At 45.3% G+C, this 20,678-nt stretch overlaps 1 protein-coding gene across 1 annotated transcript in view; it reads right to left on the minus strand.

Moving 5' to 3' along the window:
* The window catches only part of LOC137562609 (A.superbus venom factor 1-like), a 554,872-nt gene that overhangs the window by 346,082 nt on the left and 188,112 nt on the right, over positions 1-20,678 (minus strand). The window contains exons 14-15 of the mRNA XM_068274112.1: positions 20,264-20,425; positions 14,768-14,897 (exon numbers count right to left, since the gene is read on the minus strand). Coding sequence (XP_068130213.1) covers positions 14,768-14,897; positions 20,264-20,425 — 292 coding nt within the window. The remainder of the gene's footprint in view (positions 1-14,767; positions 14,898-20,263; positions 20,426-20,678) is intronic.

Here is a 20,678-nt window from a genome sequence, read left to right on the forward strand (position 1 = left end):
TTGCTGCGACCTCTGAGCAGAAGCTTAAGCTTTTACGGCAAGGCAAGGGTCCAGTCGAAGAGTACGCGGCCGAATTTCGTTGGTGGTCAGTTACAGCCAGGTTTGACACCTATGCCCTGCTGGATTACTTCCTGTCTGGGTTGTCGGATGAGGTCTCCGACCTGATGTTAAGTTTACCCGAGCCCAAAACAGTCGATGAGGCCATCTCATCGGCCATTCGAATCGACCGTAGGCTACGCCATCAGAGACAGACTAGGGGCAGTCATCGTGTCAGGTTGACTTCCTACGCAGCGCCTCCTGCTGCATCCCTAGTAACTCCATCTCCCTCTGTCTCATCGTCTCCGGTCTTACCTCCACCTGAGCCGATGCAGATCGGTCGGTCTAAGTTAACCCAGGTGGAGAGAAGACGGAGAATGTCTGAACAGTTATGTTTGTACTGTGGTGAAGGGGGGCATAGGGTACGAGACTGTCCCGTTAAGCCGAATAAGAATAAGATGGGAAACGCTACCGCCTAGGAGTTGTAAGGGGTGACACCCTAGGCGCTCAACTCACACCCCTAAAAGAAAAACGTTTGCTCCTCCCCTGTACGATTACATGGGGGGACAAATCTGTAGCCACGGAGGCCTTTGTTGATTCAGGCTCCGCGGCTAATTTTATGAATACCGAGTTTGCAGAGAAGTTGGGCATTCCCCTCACCCCAGTAAAACCACCTATCCAGGTTACTGCCGTGGACGACTCCCTGCTACAAAGGGACCGTCCGCTGTCTCAGACACCAGAGGTGGAAGTCATTACTGGGGTACTGCACAGGGAGAGTTTAAGTTTTTTTGTGTTACACATGATTACTTCCACAATAGTCCTAGGTATGCCCTGGCTGCAGCTTCATTCGCCACAGGTTGATTGGGCTACAGGACAATTAACTAGTTGGTCAGACTTCTGTTCCCAACAGTGTCTAAGGAAAGTGAAATTAGGTCAGACCAAGGTTCATGTGGAGGGTGTTCCCGAGCAATACTCCGAATTCTCGGATGTATTCTGTCCCAAGGCTGCTGATAGGTTGCCTCCTCATCGCTCTTTCGATTGCCCCATCGATCTCCGTGCCGGTTGTATGCCCCCTAGGGGTCACCTGTATAATTTGTCGGGACCGGAGAAAGTGGCTATGCAGGAGTACATCCGTTACAATCTAGCCAAAGGGTTCATTCGCCCTTCCCGGTCGCCTGCGGGGGCTGCTTTCTTTTTTGTTAAGAAAAAAGACGGAGGTCTTCGACCTTGCATCGATTACCGTGGCCTGAATAAAATCACGGTGAAGGATCGTTATCCGTTACCACTGATAGACGATTTATTTACGCAGGTCACAGACGCTAAGATCTTCTCGAAATTAGATCTGAGGGGTGCATACAACCTGATCCGCATTAGAAAAGGCGATGAATGGAAGACGGCCTTCAACACACCCGACGGGCATTACGAGTACTTAGTGATGCCCTTCGGGTTGTGCAATGCGCCAGCCGTCTTCCAGGAATTAATCAACGAGGTATTCAGGGAGGTGTTGGGTAGATTTGTGCTTGTATACCTTGACGATATACTAATCTACTCCGACAACCTCTCCGAGCACAGGGTCCATGTCAAATTTGTGTTGAACAAACTGAGGCAAAATATGCTATATGCCAAGTTAGAAAATTGTATTTTTGAAGTGACATCCGTCACGTTTCTGGGGTATGTGATTTCTACCTCAGGTTTGTCAATGGATCCTGCTAAAGTCACAGCTGTCCTAGAATGGCCGCAGCCGGTGGGCCTGTAAGCCCTCCAGAGATTCCTGGGGTTTGCAAATTACTATAGGAGGTTTATAAAAGGGTACTCCACGATCATTGCACCCCTTACCAGTCTCACAAAAAAGGGGGCAGATACTACCCACTGGTCTCCTGAGGCTCAAAATGCATTCTCTAGGTTGAAGGAATTGTTTTGTTCTGCACCGATCCTGAGACATGTTGACACCACTTATCCATTCATTGTTGAGGTCGATGCCTTGGAGGTCGGGGTAGGGGCTGTGCTGTCTCAGCAATCAGGGTTACAGGGAAGATTACACCCCTGTGCGTACTTTTCTCGTAGGTTCTCTCCGGCAAAGAGAAACTACGATATAGGCAACAGAGAGCTCCTGGCCATTAAATTGGCCTTTGAAGAGTGGCGTCACTGGCTGGAAGGAGCAGAGCACACAACCACGGTTTTTACGGACCACAAGAATTTAGAATACATCGAGGGAGCTAAGAGATTAAGTCCCTATCAGGCCCGATGGTCTTTATTCTTTACAAGGTTCAGATTCATAATTACTTACACTCCAGGCAGCAAAAACATTAAGGCAGACGCTTTATCCAGGTGCTTTGAGCCAGAGACAGCACAGCCCTCCGTCCCTGAGACTATTGTTCCGCAGAAATTGGTGCTGGCTGCAACTGATACTTGGGAAGACTGGAAGGAGACGTTGAGCCCCTTCCAGCAGGACATCCCGGAAGGGAAGCCTGAAGGGGTTATGTTCATTCCCTTGCCCTTCCGTCTCCAGATCCTAGAAATGTTCCATGCACATAAAAATGCTGGACATCCCGGAGCCGCCAGAACACAAGATCTTGTGTCCAGATGTGCTTGGTGGCCTTCTTTAGCAACAGACTGCAAGGAATTCGTTAGGGAGTGTGCAGTGTGCGCAAAAAGTAAACCCTCCCGGCTGGCACCTGTGGGTACCTTGCAGCCTTTACCCACCCCGAGTGAGCCATGGACCCATTTGTCCATGGATTTTGTGGGTGAGCTTCCCAAGTCAGAGGGCATGTCGGTCATTTGGGTGGTAGTCGACTGCTTCAGTAAAATGGCCCATTTTGTGCCCTTGAAAGGACTCCCCTCGGCCCAGGAATTGGCCAACTTGTTTATCACACATGTGTTCCGGCTGCACGGCATTCCGGAAAACATAGTGTCGGATCGGGGAGTCCAATTCGTTTCTAGATTCTGGAGGGCACTCTGTCACCAAATGGGCATGAAGCTGTCGTTTTCATCAGGCTACCATCCACAGACCAATGGTCAAACGGAAAGGATTAATCAGTCTTTGGAGCAATTTTTGAGGTGCTACGTTGCAGAAGCACAAGATAACTGGGTCAAGTTTTTGCCTTTCGCAGAATTTGCACAAAATAATCTAAATAGTTCGTCCACTGGGTTTTCTCCGTTCCAGATAGTGTCTGGAAGAATGCCCAAATTCTCACCATTGCCAGTAGCCGCCACTCCGTTTCCAGCTCTGGAGGCCTGGCAAAGGTCCTTTAAAGACATTTGGTGGATGGTGAGAGATGGTTTGGAAAAAGCATTCCGAAGTCAGAAGGGTCAAGCTGGCAAGAGACGCTCTTTGGAGTGGAAGTTCCAGCCAGGAGACTTGGTTTGGGTATCCACACGTCACTTGACACTAAAACAACCTTCAGACAAGTTGGGCCCCAGGTTTGTCGGTCCATTCCCGGTAGCGAAAAAGATCAACAATGTTACTTATTCCATTAATCTTCCCGCCAGCATGCGTGGGGTTAGGTCCTTTCACGTATCTCTGCTTAAACCAGCAGTCCATGTGGGCCCTACTCCTCCTCCTCCTGTGATAGTAGATGAACGACCTGAATTCGAGGTAGAGAAAATCTTAGATTCACGCATGGTACAAAACTCAGTACAATATCTGGTGCATTGGAAAGGGTATGGCATTGAGGAGAGACAATGGGTTCCTGAGAACCGCATTCATGCAGACGAATTAAGGAAGGAGTTTCACGCCTTACATCCCGAGAAACCTGGTAGGAGTTGTCCGGAGTCCACTCCTCGGGGGGGGGGGGGGGGTACTGTAACAAAACGAGGAAGTGCAGCCGCTCGCTCTCAGAGCGGGGCGGCTGCTTCCGCATCCAGCATGGCGCTGCCGCCGCATGGAGGAGCTGCCGCACGCCGCGTGAGCAGCGGTAAATGCGGAAAGGCCGCCGCGTGCAGTGCGGCGGCTCCCGCGGCGGATGCCAGGGAGAGTGCTGGTGTGGCTGGGACTCGTAGTCCACCAGCAGTTAGAGTGACGCGCGCGCGCGCACTGAGGCAGAGCATATATGACGGTCAGAAGTGAGTCAGCTGACCAGACTGGTCAGCTGACTCTGGCCCCACTCCTCATTGGTCCAGCACTTGGGGAGGTGCTGGAGGGGGGCCTGTGTATATATACTGCAGGATGTTCAGTTGCTAGTTGTCTGGCATTGCGAACACATACGTGGGAGCACTCAGACCTGTAGTCAGATCCTTAAAGGGAAGGTTCAGGGTGGCTGTTAAAAAAATAAAAATGCCCATCCACTTACCTGGGGCTTCCTCCAGCCCGTGGCAGCCAGGACGTGCCCTCGGCGCCGCTCCGCAGGCTCCCGGTCCCCTCCGGTGGCCGACCCGACCTGGCCAGGCCGGCTGCCAGGTCGGGCTCTTCTGCGTTTCAAAATGCGCCTCACGGGGGCGTGCTGACGTCATCGGACGTCCTCCGGGCTGTACTGCGCAGGCGCAGAACTACTGCGCCTGCGCAGTACAGCCCGGAGGACGTCCGATGACGTCAGCACGCCCCCGTGAGGCGCATTTTGAAACGCAGAAGAGCCCGACCTGGCAGCCAGCCTGGCCAGGTTGGGTCGGCCACCGGAGAGGACCGGGAGCCTGCGGAACGGCGCCGAGGGCACGTCTTGGCTGCCACGGGCTGGAGGAAGCCCCAGGTAAGTGGATGGGCATTTTTATTTTTTTAACAGCCACCCTGAACCTTCCCTTTAAGTCTGCCGGGACCAGCTGGAGCTGTAATCCTACACTTAGCTAGATTCTGTTGATAGCTTAAAGTACTAGTTTGATTGTGATTATCTGTTATGACCCTTTGCCTGCCTGACTATCCTCCTGAACTCTGATCTTGTACCTTGCCATTCTGATACTCTGTTGCCGAACCCCGGCTCGTCCTTAGACTCTGCTCTGCCTCCTGATCTTGTACCTCGATATTTCTGATACCCTGTTGCCGAACCCTGCCTGTACCTGGACTCTGCCTCTGCCTTCTGAATCTGTACTTTATCTGTCCGTGTGGTTACGACCTGGCTTGTCCGACCTCGAGAACTGACCTTACTATTGGAGGCGGTTGCCTGTCCTGTTAGTGACACTTCCTCCTGAGTGTCACTTTCAGACTAACCTTCCTACTGTCAGCCTGACTCATCCCGCCTTGGAGAGTTCAGGTCTTCGGAAGGAAGCCGTGCAGTACTCCTCACTGCACTGAGGCCCAGTCCTCTAGTGTTACTGTTACACCAAACACTACACTCTACTCAGGTGAACAGAGGTTAGCTGGTATATCGGATTATCGGTGATACTGCAGATCATTTATAATCTGGTATACATCTGTATTCCCAGTGACACTGCAGATCACCGGTAATCAGATCCTCTCTGTGCTTCACCGTTCGTTACATTTCCGCTGACTTTAACATGGATTTTCTCAAAAACTACAAGGTCTTTTTGAATTTTTTTTCCCTCTTTTTCTCACTTTCCTGCTTACCATTTCCTGAAAATGTCATACCGCATAGCGGTTCCAATGCGGATTTTCGCAGTAATTTCTGCCGACTTTAACATTGATTTTCTCAAAAACTACAAAGTCTTGTTTCCTTTTGTCTGTTCAACATTCCCTAAAAAAAGTGTAGAGAGAGTTAGGGGTAGTGAGCCCCTTGAGGCGCGATCTGGCCACCCAATTGGATCACTCGGCTGCTCCCACAATCACTGCATATGTAATCAAAGAAAAAGAGAAAAGAGGAGTGCTCTGAGAGAACAGTTCAGCAAGGTGCAGGCAAAAGATGGAATGGTCTCACCTAGTCCTAATGTGGCTGGCACAGCGTACGCAGCCGCGATGAGCAGGCGTCCCTCTAAGCCAGCCGGGGACCGGGCTCTCCGTATCGGCAGGGCGGACGTGACGTCACCTTCCCAGGAGTCCAGGCGGCAGTTGCTATGGGGACTTGGACGCTACCTCTAACACACGCGTAGAAGTGTGGTGAGCGGCGTCCAGTCCTCCACAGACAGCGGTGTAAACACAGTGGGAGGGAGATAGTGCAGAAAGCACATACACGGGGAGTGTGGTAAAATAAAATTTAATAAAAGGACATAAGACAACGCGTTTCACGGGGGAACATCCCCCGCTTTTTCAAGTCAGGCATTTCAATTGGAAAGAAAACACCCCTTCATATAGCATTCAATCAGCTCTTTCTATTGAGTAGCTACGGAGTCCCAGTGAGTCAAAAGGCCCAAACCACCGTATACTATGAAGTAGAGGGGAAAAGGATGGAGGTATAAAATTTCAGCATTCTCTGGGGAGAGTACGCAAGCACCCAGTGTGTGTCAGAAGAGGTTCCCATACCAGAATAGTGAATCTACATAGTTTCAATAAATATTCCTGGCAGTGGTCCTCTAGATTGTAATTAGTGTAAAACCACACACTCCACTAGAAGTGGAATACATGAATACCCATGGATAGATTAATGCATATACAAAAGGACAATTAACACGTAATCAAAAGCCCTCCCACCCATATACAAAAGGACAATTAACATGTATTCAAAAGCCCCCCCCCCACCCATATATCATGGTACAGCAGACATTTTGTCATGTGCATTCACAACTCCACCCCATCAACACTCCGGACACATTCCTCAGATGCACATATAAGTATGGAGACGGCGCACACGCAGGGCGCGGCACACACATGCCCACGCACCCGTATGCGCACATCTCCACACTCACCCACGCAACAAAAGGGGCACCCCACATAGGGCAACACAATCCAACTAACACTACACTATCTGTGGCAGGTGGCTAAGCTCCTCCAGACATTTATTAAGCCCCCCCCCCCCCCGGCTCCAGGGTACCCAATTTTAGGATCCAAAAGGATTCTCGTCTACAGAGGATACGGTGTTTCTCATGTTTATTAGAGTGATGCACCTGCTCTATGATGGTGGCCCTCAGTACATTAAAGTCCCTGTTGTGTACCAAGTTGCAGTGATTGGACACCCCATGTTTGGGCTCCCCCTTGGTGACATTGGATCTGTGTTTATTTAAACGAGTTTGGAACTTTTGGGTAGTCCAACCTACATAGCCCAGATTACATGGGCAAACCAACAAATAAACTACATAGGTACTTTGGCAATTTACATGGCTCTTTATCGGAAATTGTATGGAACCATTAATCTGGAAAGTGACTGCACCATCGGTGAGGGTATGACAGCAGAGACATCGTTTAGACCTACATGAAAAACACCCCAGTTTTACCTGGTGGTCATCTTTAATTGCAATTTTGTTTGATGACAATCTACTGGGTGCTATATACCCCCTGATGGTTTTACCTCTACGAAAGACCAGTTGGGGTCTGGGGGGGAGTGTACACCTGAGCACTGGGTCACTCAGCAAAACTGGCCAATATTTTTCAAAAATTTGTTTGCATTCCCCGGCCTGTCCAGAGAAATCGACAACAATGGGCAGTCGATTCGTGATCAAATTGGCCGCTCCTAATTTTCTACCCGTGTGGATTTTAGGTAATATACACTCCTGTTGCGAGAGAGCTGAGGCCCTTTCCAAGGCCGAGTTTACCAGGGGAATAGGGTAGTGTTTTTCCAAGAATCTAGTTTTTAGGATTGTCGACTGGCGATCAAAGTCATCATTCGTACAATTTCGGCGTTGCCGTTTAAATTGGCCATACGGTACATTTTTAAGCCAGGGCCTATGATGGGCACTATAGTAGTCGAGATATCCGTTTCTATCAGTAGGTTTAAAGTAGTTCACAGTACTGATATTGGCACTAACGGGATCCACTCTAATTTCCTGAAAAAAAATGTGGTGTTTCTAACTCTTATGGAGGCTTTGCTATTAACCTCTAAAGTCGGCATAATACCGCATATCAGTAATGTGAATTTACTGCATTTTACATTACAGTCAACAGCGGCCAACTTTGGCGGTTAATAGCAAAGCCCCGTAGGTTCTACAAACACTAAATTTTCAGGGTATGTTAAGCAGAAAAGAGGAAGCAAATATTTCAAAAAGGTATTGTAGTTTTTGAGAAAATCGATGTTAAAATCGGCAGAAATTACCATGAAAATCCGCATTGGAACCGCTATGCGGTATGATGCCGACTTTAGAGGTTAATAGCAAATCCCCCATAGGTGCTAGAAACACCAAATTTTCAGTTATGAATGTTAATCAGAAAAGTAGGAACAAGAGGAAAAAAATCTTTCAAAAAGACCTTGTAGTTTTTGAGAAAATTGAAAATTTCTGCGAAAATTTCCACGAAAATCCGCATACCACACTTCCATTACCGAAATCCGAATTTCGATGCGGAAATGCAATTTCCGATTGGAAATTCGGAAATTTAATTTACGCGGAATCCGAACAAGCATCCCTAAATATGACAGCTCTGACATGTTTTGGACTAGACCATCTCCCCATGGGGTATTCTCACTATGTACTTTATTGTTTACAAAAGCTCTTCCTACTCCCTAACCTCTTGTACACCATCTTGATAGTTGGAATGAATCCATCATTAAGTACTTCTGAAAACAAAGAAAACCCAGAGAATCCCCCATAAAGATTCTAGGGGATGACATGATGAACAGAGGCAAAGCAAGCCCAAATGGTGCAATAAATGATGAGTATTTTTATGCAGTGGTAAAAATTGACAAATTAATCACACAATAAGGGTCAATGTGGGCAACAAATACCACACCATACCAGGTAGGGTAAAACAATATGTATGGGGGGGGGGGGGCGCAAGATTAAAAAAAAAAGTTGAAACCAATAAATTAAGCAAAGAAGAGGTGGCTTACCTCAAAAGATGCTTTTTATTTGACAGTGACAATGTGTTTTGTGGGCTAAAACCAATTGCTCAGGCCGCATTTTTGTGTCAATACAATATTGCAGCTGAGCTTTGAGTACTAGTGATGAGTGAAAATGTCAATATTCTTTTCGCATTAAGTTTCCCAAAAATAATGTAAAATTTGATTTTCGAGTGAAAATGCCATTGAAAATAAGTTTTGATTTTTTTTTTAATTTTTGGCACTTTTCGCACATTTTCGCGGTGAAACTATCAACTTTTTACGTTAATTTCCATGGCATCAATATAGTTTCACCAGGCTTTTTGCACTTTCCGCGAAATATCACGGTAAAATATAAATTTTCACATTTTCGGGAAAACCATGAAAACACGAAAATACAAGCTATTTTTGCAAAAATGTTCTCAAAAACGAAAATAGCATTTTCGATATGGAAATGACTGATGAAAATTTGCAAGCAACACTGTTGAGCACCTCTGGACTGGACTACCGGGAAAGGGACTAGTCTAAAACCTATATAATATTTTTACTATTACTACCTACTGTAATTGACAGCATAAAAATAATTTATAGTGGAACTTAACCACTTCAGCCCTGTGAGGATCCGCTCGGCTGCCTGCGCAGGCAGGCAGCTTTTTGACCACTGTTCAGGTCTGCATTCTGCAGGTCTCTGGAAGAGAGACCTTTTGTCAGTTTTGCAGCTTGCTGCTGAGGAATTTGCATGCGTTTGTCATGCAGATTGCCTAGCCACATCCTTTGTAGGCTTGCTCTATATATACCATGTGATATCACAGACCTGGGCTGGTCCTGTGTAACACTCCTGGAGTGTCAGCCTTGCTCTTTGTTTAAAGATTAGCTTAGAGTATTTCCTGGGACTGCACTAGGCAGGTTCCCTAGTGCAGTTAGGATTGCATATCTGTTTTGTTTGTCTGTTGCGATTGTCCTGTCCCAGCGGTGGTCGACAGGAGATCGTTCTGATCTTTGTTCTTGGAGTATAGCTGGAGCAGCGGTTGCTACCAGCTATCTCATCTGCCTGTCTAGCTTGGATCGCACTCGCCTTGCGCTAGTGCTGTGGATCCTTCTGTTCTGTCTTCCTGGATCGCACTAGCCTCTTGCGCTAGTGCTGTGGATTCTATCTCTCACTTATTCCTGTTTTCGTGTATCTGTCTTTTCTGCTACGAACGCTTGCTGGAGGCTTGGTGAGGTAACCGTTAAGCAAGCGCTCGCGTCCTCTGTTTCATGTTTGTCTGTCGGTGGTTAGTTAGGCGTGCTTGTCTCTGTTGTGCTTAACACGCGGAGACCGCGCATAAACGCGTGCACTGTTGCGAATGAGTGCGGTGTTCGCGTTTAGTTAGCATTTGTTATTTTCCTTATCTCCTCATTGTATTATTTGCTGTGCCTTTGCTACTCTCATGCTCTGCCTTGCTGTAGCCTTGTGTCACCTCTGGCAATCGCCTCTCTTATGCGATTGCGCTCCTGCTTCGTATCTGCTGTTGTGTGTGCACTGTCGCCGGTTGGCGACTAGATTGGTGCACACACATACCCTCTGTCGCTTTGCTCTCTCTCTTTCAGGGCTATCTTGCCCTGCGTTTCATCCCTTCATACAATTCCTGTCCTGCGTTTGTGGCAGGGCAGAGGAGCTGTTCCTCTGCACACCACAGCTCCACCTGCCGACAGGAATTTCCCTCTACAGGTGCATTGCACCTTTTGCTGGGTTCCCGCAAATTATACGCTTGTGGAGGATTTCCACCGTGTCAGCGCACGCCTTGTGCGCTGATCACGGAGAGAATTCCACAATCGTTACAAGCCCTCAGTCATTTTCACTTTATGCATCCGAGCAATGTTCACCTCCCATTCATTAGCCTATAACTTTAGCACTACTTATCACAATGAACTGATCTATATCTTGTTTTTTCTGCCACCAATTAGGCTTTCTTTGGGTGATACATTTTGCTAAGAGCTACCTTACTGTAAATGCATTTTAACAGTAAGAATAACAAAAAAAACGGAGAAAAAATCATTATTTCTCAGTTTTCGGCCATTATAGTTGTAAAATAATACATGCCTCCATAATTAAAACTCACATATTGTATTTGCCCATTTGTCCTGGTTATTACACCGTTTAAATTATGTCCCTATCACAATGTATGTCGACAATATTTTATTTGGAAATAAAAGTGCATTTTTTCCGTTTTACATCCATCACTATTTACAAGCGTATAATTTAAAAAAAATAGAAATATTTCATCTTTACATAGATAATTAAAACATTTAGACCCTTTGGTAATTATTTATGTGTTTTTTTTTATGGTAATGTTTTTTTTGTTTTTTTATTATTAAACATTTTATTTGGGTATTTTTGGGAGGGTGGGATGTAAATAGTAATTTTTGTAATGTAAATATGTTTTTTTTATGTAGATGTAGTTTTACTTTTTGGCCACAAGATGGCTTTGTTTACATGACGTCACTCTAAGCGTAACATGTACGGGGGGACGTAGGAGGCAGAAAAAGCTAGGCTTCCGAGAGAAGCTGTCGCTTTTTCTGCGGGGGAGAGGAATCAGTGATTGGGCACCATTGCCCAATTCACTGATTCCCTGGCTAACGAACCGCGGGCCAGGAGCGCGCGTGTACACGCGCGATCGGCCGCGGGAGTGCACATGGCCTCCTGGACGTAGCGTCTACGTCCAGGAGGCGAAAGTAGTTAAAGATTTTGCCAAACATCGGGTGAAAAGGGAAATACTTAAAGGGAATCTGAAGTGAAAATAAACTTATGATATAATGAAATTGAAAGTATAGTACAGCTAAGAAATAGAACATGATTAGTAGCAAAGGTAATGAGATATTGTTTCCAGTACAGGAAGAGTTAAGAAACTTCAGTTGTTATTTATGCAAAAGAGCTGCTCTGAGCGCTCTGAACTAACTTGGGTCCGAGTTTCTGAAGCCCTTATACATCAAAGAAACAGTGAGACACAGCTTCAGATAAGGTTCCACTGCAGGGAAGTTGAAAGGGTCATTAGCTCTGCTCTGTTTCATAGTTTAAAGTAAAATACAGTGTGTGGTTTGTAATTGTAAATATGACAGAATGATGCAATGTTATAAAAAAAATCTATATAACTAACAATAAAAATATGAGACTCCTTTCTTTTCTACTAATGTTCTATTAATTATCTGTACTACACATACAATTTATTATATCTTTAAGAAGAGGGAAGCCTCTGGATCTTGTAGAGCTTCCCCCACGCTGCCTTGGATCCTCTGTTGCTAAGCACAGACCCCCAAAAAGAATCCAACAAGATCTCGTTGTATTTCAAGCTCGCAACCGTGATCCTCTTCAAGTACGAGCTCCATGCTGCTGCCATGGGTGGCGCTACACTGGGGCATGCTGCACTGCCCCCCCCCCCTCACGGGAATCACTGTGCCCCCCCCCGAGTGCCCCCCCTCCCTCAGTAAAAAAAAAGTTAACTGTTTACAGGTTCCAGCAATGAGTCTATGTAGGTGTTAGGAAAACCAAAGGTCTTATCAAGTTGCCATGAATACCTCATAATCCTTGCAAGATCCCATGTAATAAATGTATCTGGATGACACTTATATTTGCAAAAATATATATATTATTATTTATATAGCGCCGACATCTTCCGCAGCACTGTACAGAGTATATTGTCTTGTCACTAACTGTCCCTCTGAGGAGCTCACAGTCTAATCCCTACCACAGTCATATGTATGTATTGTGTATGTATCATAGTGTGGGGACAATTTTTAGGCGGAAGCCAAGCAACTTATCTGTATGTTTTTGGATGTGGGAGGAAACCAGAGTGCCCAGAGGAAACCCACACAGACACGTGGAGAACATACAAACTCCTTGCAGATGACCTGGCTGGGATTCAAACCAGTGACCCAGCACTGCAAGGCAAGAGCGCTAACCACCACACCAACGTGCTGAGATAGATAGATAGATAGATAGATAGATAGATAGATTCTCTCCACCCCTGACTCTTTCCCATCCCTTTGCTTGTAACAGTATCGTCAGACACAGGCTGGGGGATGGAATGATTTGTCCATGATCTGTCCACACAGGAGCAGCTTGCTAGCAAGTAAGGATTAACTTCTTGCTGACTGCTCCTCGCCAACTGGCATAAACGCGGCGGCAGCCCCAGGACCACTCCATGCTGATTGGCGTGAATGGCTCTGGGCGGTGACTGCAGGGGATCACGCATGCCGATGTGTGCGTATCCCTGCTGGAATGACGGAGCTCCGCTCTGCCTTCAGTCTCCCAGCGGTGATCACCGTTCTGAGACTTTTAGATCATTGTACAGTGCTGCGATCTGAGGCAGCGCTGTACAGGGGACAGCCGGGGTGCACTCGGCTGTCCCCTCCAGAGGCACAAAGGTGATTCGCTGAAGCCTATGACAGCCGATTGCACTGATTGGCTGGCGGAGGGAAGGAGGATTATAAAAATAATAAAAAATAGGGAAATTTACTTAAACAATATTAAGATAAATATTTATAAAAAATTAAACATGCTGGCAGCGATCTTAGCCCACCAATAGAGAGCTCTGTTGGTGGGCAGTTAAAGCTTGCCAGCAAACTAATACATCTGTAGGTAACTTTTATTTAATAATAGCACCATCATTTGGACAATCTGCTCTGCTCAAAAGCCTCTGAGTTTTGTTTGTGATGTTTACATTTGGTTCCCATCATTGCTAAACTAGTTAGCCTTAAATTTATCACCTGAGTTAGGCAAAAAAATATCTACATCTTGCCATACAAACATTGATTTTGATCACCCAAATGGGCCCCACCAGCCAGTCATTGTGCCCCATTTGTGCCACCCAAAAATTTTAAGCTGGAGCCACCACTGGCTTCTGTGTGGGCAACGTATTCATAGGGGTGCAGCATGGCCACCCCAGTGCATGAAGCGGAGCCTGGTTGCAATGTGCAGGAGGGTCCAAGGCTTCAGTGGAGGATTTGGGGACAGCATGGGCAGGGCCGGCGCTACCATTAAGGCAAAGGAGGCAGTGGCCCCAGGGCCCCAGAGCTTGTAGGGGCCCCCAGTGGCTACAAGAGGAAAAAAAATTTTTTCAAATCGGCCTTATAGTTTTTGAGAAAATCGATTTTAAAGTTTCAAAGGAAAAAAAAAACACATTTAAAAACCTGCCGACTTTAATAGTTAATAGCAAATTCACCTTAAATGCTAGAAACCCTAAATTTGCAGGATATGTTAAGGAGATCATTAGGAATAAGAGGAAAAAACAATTTTTCAAAAAGACCTTATAGTTTTTGAGAAAATCGATTTTAAAATTTAGAAGGAAACAAGTATAGTTTTCAATGCGGTAAATGTCACTTTTAGTAGCAAACCTAACGGTAGTGTGATTTTACATGCATCAAAAGAAAGCACAATAAATTTCCTGACGGGGTTTCCAGGGGGTCTATACGCAGCGCTTTGGTCAGGGATCGCTATACAGCCGCAATATGGCTGTATGAAGATCCCTGGCATTTTTTCCTATTTTCCCCAAAAAAATTTATGTTTAGAGTGTGGGAATTTTATTTTTTTTTGAATTATGTGGGGTCCCCCCTCCTGAAACTTTTTAACCCCTTGTCCCCCATGCAGGCTGGGATAGCCAGAATGGGGAGCTCTGACCGATTGGGACTTCACACCCTGACCATACCAGCTGCAAAAAAGGTCCCCTAATGCCGATTTTTGTTCCGGGGTATATGTTGAGGGGGCCCCCCAGGTTTATTTCGCCCTGGGGCCCCATTGTTGCTTAAACCGGCCCTGAGCATGGGAAGACTCTGAAGGATCTAAAAGGCTTTCCTCTCTTTAGGTAAGCATTTGATTTTTCCCTCGAGGATCACCTCGGGTTCCCTTCTAAAAAAAAAACCAAAATATTGAGATGGGTAACACAAGCCTGTGAGTAATTATTTATCACCTATTCTTTGTGTTGTTGTTAGTCCAAAATCTGTGTGAAGAGCAAGTCCAGCATCATGAAACACTCCAGCAGTATTAGCTCCACTTCCTGGGGTGCAGCCGGTGTCATATTTCTCTACTGCGTCCCAAACCTTATAGAAAGAAAAGAAAAGCAAACTGATTTATAGATGCACAATAATGGCCTCAATTCTGGCAGGGGTTTCAAACAAATTACCTCATTTGAGGTAATTTACCCCATGAGGTAATGACATTTAGCAATTCTGGTAGGTTTTAGTCATGTTTTACCTCACGTGGTAAATTAAACTGTAATTCGTGAGGTAGTTCGCATACATTGTACCGAAAATAGCTATTCTCATGGAAGCACATTATTTACCGATTAGTTTAAGACCTGCCTGTACCTGGAGGTAAAATCAATTTGAATGCAATATGCAGTTTTTAGTGGAGTTCCTATTGCTGTTTTAGTGGGGTTCCTATTCAGGTTGTGTAATAGAAAATAAATATTTACTGGGATTTTTTTTTATAGGGGATGCCTATAAATATATTTTTAATAGGTTGCTACATAATCAAATACCCCCCTCCCCCCCAAAAAAAAAAACAACTTCTAAAAACTATCCTAACTGATGGAACACAAGTAAAGATTACTATTATTTATTTACTGCATGCTTACCGCTGAAATACTGCACATTTTAGCGCAAGTTTTACCGCATGTTCGGAAATGCAGAAAAATCTTTTTTTTTTTGCCTCAGGTGGCAAATAGTCTAGGGCCGGCTCTAATTGGATACAATATATACTTTTAGTGTATACCTTGTTTGAGGGGAATTGCAGCCATTTTTTTAGAGGGGTGGAGCCTGATTATTGTGGGGGAGGATACACTGCCTAATTATGTTGATAAGGGACAGCACTCTATCAATTTATGTCTTTTTGAGGAACATACTGGTAATTATGTTGGTTGGTGTACAAGCTTCTAAAGGGGCCCATACACATATTCCCGCCGAAATACAGCCATTTCGATAACAGTGATTGAAACGGCCGTGAAATCGCCGCGCGCACCGCTGACAGAACGATGGATTTCCGTCCGAAATCCATCGTTCCTGTCGACTCCCGTCGATCCATCCGTGCGGAAGATTTTTCTCGGTTGCCGGCGGGTCAGGAGTGCGTCGATAGCGGCATTCGAATGCCCGACGACCCGATGCAATACAGCGAGTATACATTACCTGCTCTGCCAGCGCAAGTCCCCTGGTCCACCGCTGTCTTCTCCGCCTGGTCCCGGCATCTTCTCCGCATCAGCTTCCGCATCCCGGCATCCGGCATAACTTTCTGTGTCACTGCAGTGACAGCGGAAGTACAAATAGAGGGCGCTCTAATTGAACTTCCCCTGTCACTGGAGTGACAGAAAGTTATACGCGGATGCCAGCCGGGAGCCGATGCGGAGAAGATGCCGGGACCAGGCGGAGAAGACAGCGGTGGACCAGGGGACTCGCGCCGGCGGAGCAGGTAATGTATGCGGGGGGGGGGGGGGGGGGCGGGAGCAGCGCAGATTGTGATCGGTTTCAGGCTTAAATCGATTCACAATCTGTTTGCAGTAAAGGTGGCCATACGATCCCTCTCTGATCAGATTCGATCAGAGAGGGATCTATATTTTGGTCGAATCGGATGGCAAATCGACCAGTGTATGGCCACCTTAAGTTATATGTTTTGGGGAGTAAATGCTGCCAAGTTGTGTGGGGATTATGCCTACTTAATTATAAGTTAAGAAGAGGTTGCTGTGGAAAATGATTATTTTTGTTGTGTCTCATGTGACTGTATGGAAGTCGGAGCTTTAGTTTTTCTTCTTAGTTTTTCTTCAAGGAGAGGTGGCTTCAGCTTAAGTTTTGCATGGCAGGTCCACTAACCTTAAGTAACACATCTTCTAGGTTTTATGTACATGTGGCTCCCCCTTCTTTCCAGCATGACATGCTAAATACACCAAATATTGCCCTCGTTCTTGGTCATCTTTTAGGATCCTAGCAACGCCCCTGCAGAGCAGGAAGTGTTCAGTGATGGGACTCCTGACCAGGTAGTGTGGCAGGAAGTGATTTGTGTATTTGTGTGGCATCAGCAAGAACTTTCCACCCACGCAAAAACATGCCATGTATTAAAGTTTGTGTCAGCATGGCCTATCAGGCAACCGATGTTTCATTAACCACTTCCCAACCACAGGTTTTTCCCCCTTAAAAACCAGAGCAATTGTCACCTTTCAGCGGTCCTCCCATTTATTTGCAAATAACTTTCTCAGTACTTATACTTATCACACCAAAATTATCTATATATTGTTTTCATCACAAATTATGCTTTCTTTGGGTGATACTTTTTAGTAAGAATTATTTTAATTTGTATGCATTTTAAAGGGAATAATAAGAAAAAGATGAAAAAAAAAAACACCTGTGAGGAGGGAGTTAAGGTCTGGGACCGAGAGGTATAGTTGTGAAGGTGTGTATCATCTGTATATAGATGGTATTGAAAGCCAAATGAGTTTAATAAGTTACCTGTAATGATCTGCAGCCGATTTCCAATCAGTGCACACCACGTGCGCTGAAGCAGAAGGAAATCACCACAGTCACAGAAGCAAAGTACCCAGTATATATATATGTAGAGGAGAATTCCAACCAGCAGATGGAGCTGTGGAGTACAGAGGAATAAGTCCTCTGTACAGCCACAGATGCCAGATTGAAATTGCACGATTAAGCAAGACTGGGCAACAAAGTAGCAACTCAGAAGAAAGCAAGAACAGAGACAGACTATGTGAATGTCTACCAATCTAGTCGCCACCCAGCGACGGTAGACATATCACATCTGAACAGACCAGAGTGATAAAGCGAATCGCAAGAGAGGCGATTGCTATCAGCAACACAAGACTGAGCAAAACAGAGTGTGAACTGAAGACACAGCAAATAACCACAATCTGAACCCCAAGGAAAATAACAAACGAACTAGCTAAACGCGGTCACCGCACGTTATGCGCAACAGTGACAAGCGCGTTAATAGTATGGTCACCGCACGTTAAGCTCAACAGTGACAAAACGTACCAACCCTGACTATCAAATGAACACGGAAAACAAAGACAACAGATAGCGGGAACGCTTGCTAATCGGTTGTCTCACACCAGACAACAGCAAGCGTTCATTCCAGACAAGACAGACTGAAGGAGTAACCAGTAGCAACCGCAGCTAAGGTTATACTCCAAGATACAGACAAGGGAGAGCCACCGCCTCTAACGCTAGGGCGAATGCGATCTAGGAAAAGGACAGAACTATTCACTACCAGCCACCGCTGGTGATAGTACAATCGCACGGACAAGACAAGACAAAATAGGCAGTACAAATTATACACAAACCTGACTGCACTAATAGAAGTGCAAGGTGCACTCACTAAGAATTAACTACACTAGAATATAGTAACAAAGATGCTGAGGCTCTAAGGTTAGTTTCCCTAAACAAGACCTATGACGAGCAAGGAATTCTGGGAGGAAGTGACATTTATACTGGAAACCTTCAAAGGAAACAGACAAGCAGATTGCAAGATAAGTAGATGCAAATCAGTCAGCCTTGCAAACTGACAGAAAGGCCTCTTTTCCCTGGACTGAACTATGCAACCTGCATAGGAAACAAAACTGTCCAGGGAATCAAGGCCAGAAGAGTGGATTCTGACATTACCAAGGCTGTGCATGTAGATGAAAAGAGGAGTGGACCAAGGACAGAGCCCTGAGGTACCCCTGTAAACAAAGGATGTGGAGAGGAAGTCTGAAGATATCCAGGAGAGAGTGGGGCCTATAGATGAGAGGATCTATAAGAGTAAAGTGTGGTCGACAGTATAAAACACTGGTGACAGATCAAGAAGGATAAATATGGAAAAATGGCTTTGGATTTAACGGTGAGAAGATCATTGGCCACTTTAGTAAGGGCTGTTTCTGTGGAGCACTTTGCCTGAAAGCCAGACTGGAACTGATCAAGCAGAGAATTAGCAGAAAAATAATGGCTTAGTTCAGCATGAATGTGGCGTTCAAGTAATTTAGATGCAAATGGGAAAAGAGGTTCAGCTTATATGTGAGCGTGCTTGTGCCAGCTTAGTAAGAAGAGTGGGGGAGAGATAGAAGTTTAGTAAGTTATGAACAGAGAGAGGGAGCAGAGCATTAGTAAAACCAGTGATAGAAAAGAGACAAGTGAATATGAAGAGACAAGTGAATATGAGGTCGATTGTATGACCATTAGGGTGCATTGGAGCAGTGGACCACTGAGACAGGCCATAGGAGGAAATGAGTGACAGAAAAGTTTGATGATGAAAGAATTGTTGGTGTCAACAGGAATGTTAAAGTCACCTATAATGATATTAGGGATTTCAGAGGACAGGGACTGGAGGAGCCATGCAGAGAAGTGATCTAAGAAGACTTCATGATAGATAATTGCGATCTGGAAGTTAGATGGAAAGTATAGTTGGATTGCAGGGACTTCAAAGGATGCGTGAGAAAGAGAAGGAATAGGAGTGAGTGAGCATTTATCAGAGAGAAGAATGCCCACACCACTTCGATGCTTATTCCCACTTCTAGGAGTGTGACTAAAGTGGAAGAGGAAGGTAAGACTTTGTCAGAGTCAGCCAGGTTTCAGTGACCCAAAAAAGGTGAAGGTAATGGAAGTGAAAAGGTCGTGGATGAAAGGGAGTTTATTGCAGACTGAGCGAGCATTCCAGAGGGCAGCAGAGAAAGGTGGGGGAGGAAAGGGGAGAAGAAGAATATTAATATATTAATAAGGTCCTGGCAGTCGGTATGTGCATGTGGCTGGCTGTTAGCAGTGTGGTTAATATGGAAGCGTGAGGAGTGAGCTGGCAGAGAGAGTCCGGGGGTTTGATGAAATGTTACCTGCAGTAAGGAGAAGGAGGAGGCAAAGAGACTGAAGGAGAGGGTGAGATTTGGATTTATGGGTAGAAGAAGCATGAAAAGTAAAATGAGGTTGATGAATAGGATAATTTCATGAAAAGCAAGTTGTGGAGATGATAAAAGAGAGGCAGAAATGTACAGCATGTTGCTAGCAGCAGGAGGATGTAGTGTGTGTAGAGATCTGAGAATAGCAGAGGGAAAGCAGGGTAATAGTATAGATCAGGTTGCCACACTTAATTCCTTTGTACTGTGAACAGTACACAGTAAGCGTTTTGCCTTCACTTTGTGAATGAATACCGGCATCTCGCTGACACCAGCTTTCATTCATCACAGGCACTGTGATTGGCCTTTGGAACAGCTGTTCCCATTCACCGATCACATAACGGTGGGATGTTGATGACGGGAATAAATGGAAGCAGTGCGGTGAACATGAGCAGCAATGTAAATAAACATGTATGCATATCTACGCCCCTGGTGTGCAAGTAAATTTTAAGGGGCGTAGATATGTGTACCAGTGGTGTGGGAGTAGTTAATGTTTGGAACTTGTATTATCAATACTCAAAAATTCTTCTACAGTGGACTACATACCTTCTTTTGGGAGATTTTATACTTGCTGTTCAGGATGTAAACTCCTTTATCTACAGCGACCAATCCCACTTTGGCTTTGTGATCTGCTTGCAGTTTCAATGTCATACTTTGTCCAGGACGCTGAATGAGTTTGTCCGAATCTCTATATGGTGACAGCTCCAACTGCACGACAGATCCAGTGCAAAATATTTACTGTGAAAATCTGTTTTTCTTTCATTCCTTATCATTTATTCTACCAAATCAATGTTTATTCACATTTAGAGAAATAAAAAAAATAAAAAAATTGAGAGTCTGACCAGTGTATAGAAAAGCAATCTAACACGTTTGTTAAGAACTCTTGACAATAACACACCCAGCTTTGAGGAGATAAAATTAACTAATTCTCTATTAAAAAAAAAAAAAAAAAAAAATTGCA

Source organism: Hyperolius riggenbachi, chromosome 3, assembly GCF_040937935.1.
Source record: "Hyperolius riggenbachi isolate aHypRig1 chromosome 3, aHypRig1.pri, whole genome shotgun sequence".
NCBI lineage: Eukaryota > Metazoa > Chordata > Amphibia > Anura > Hyperoliidae > Hyperolius > Hyperolius riggenbachi.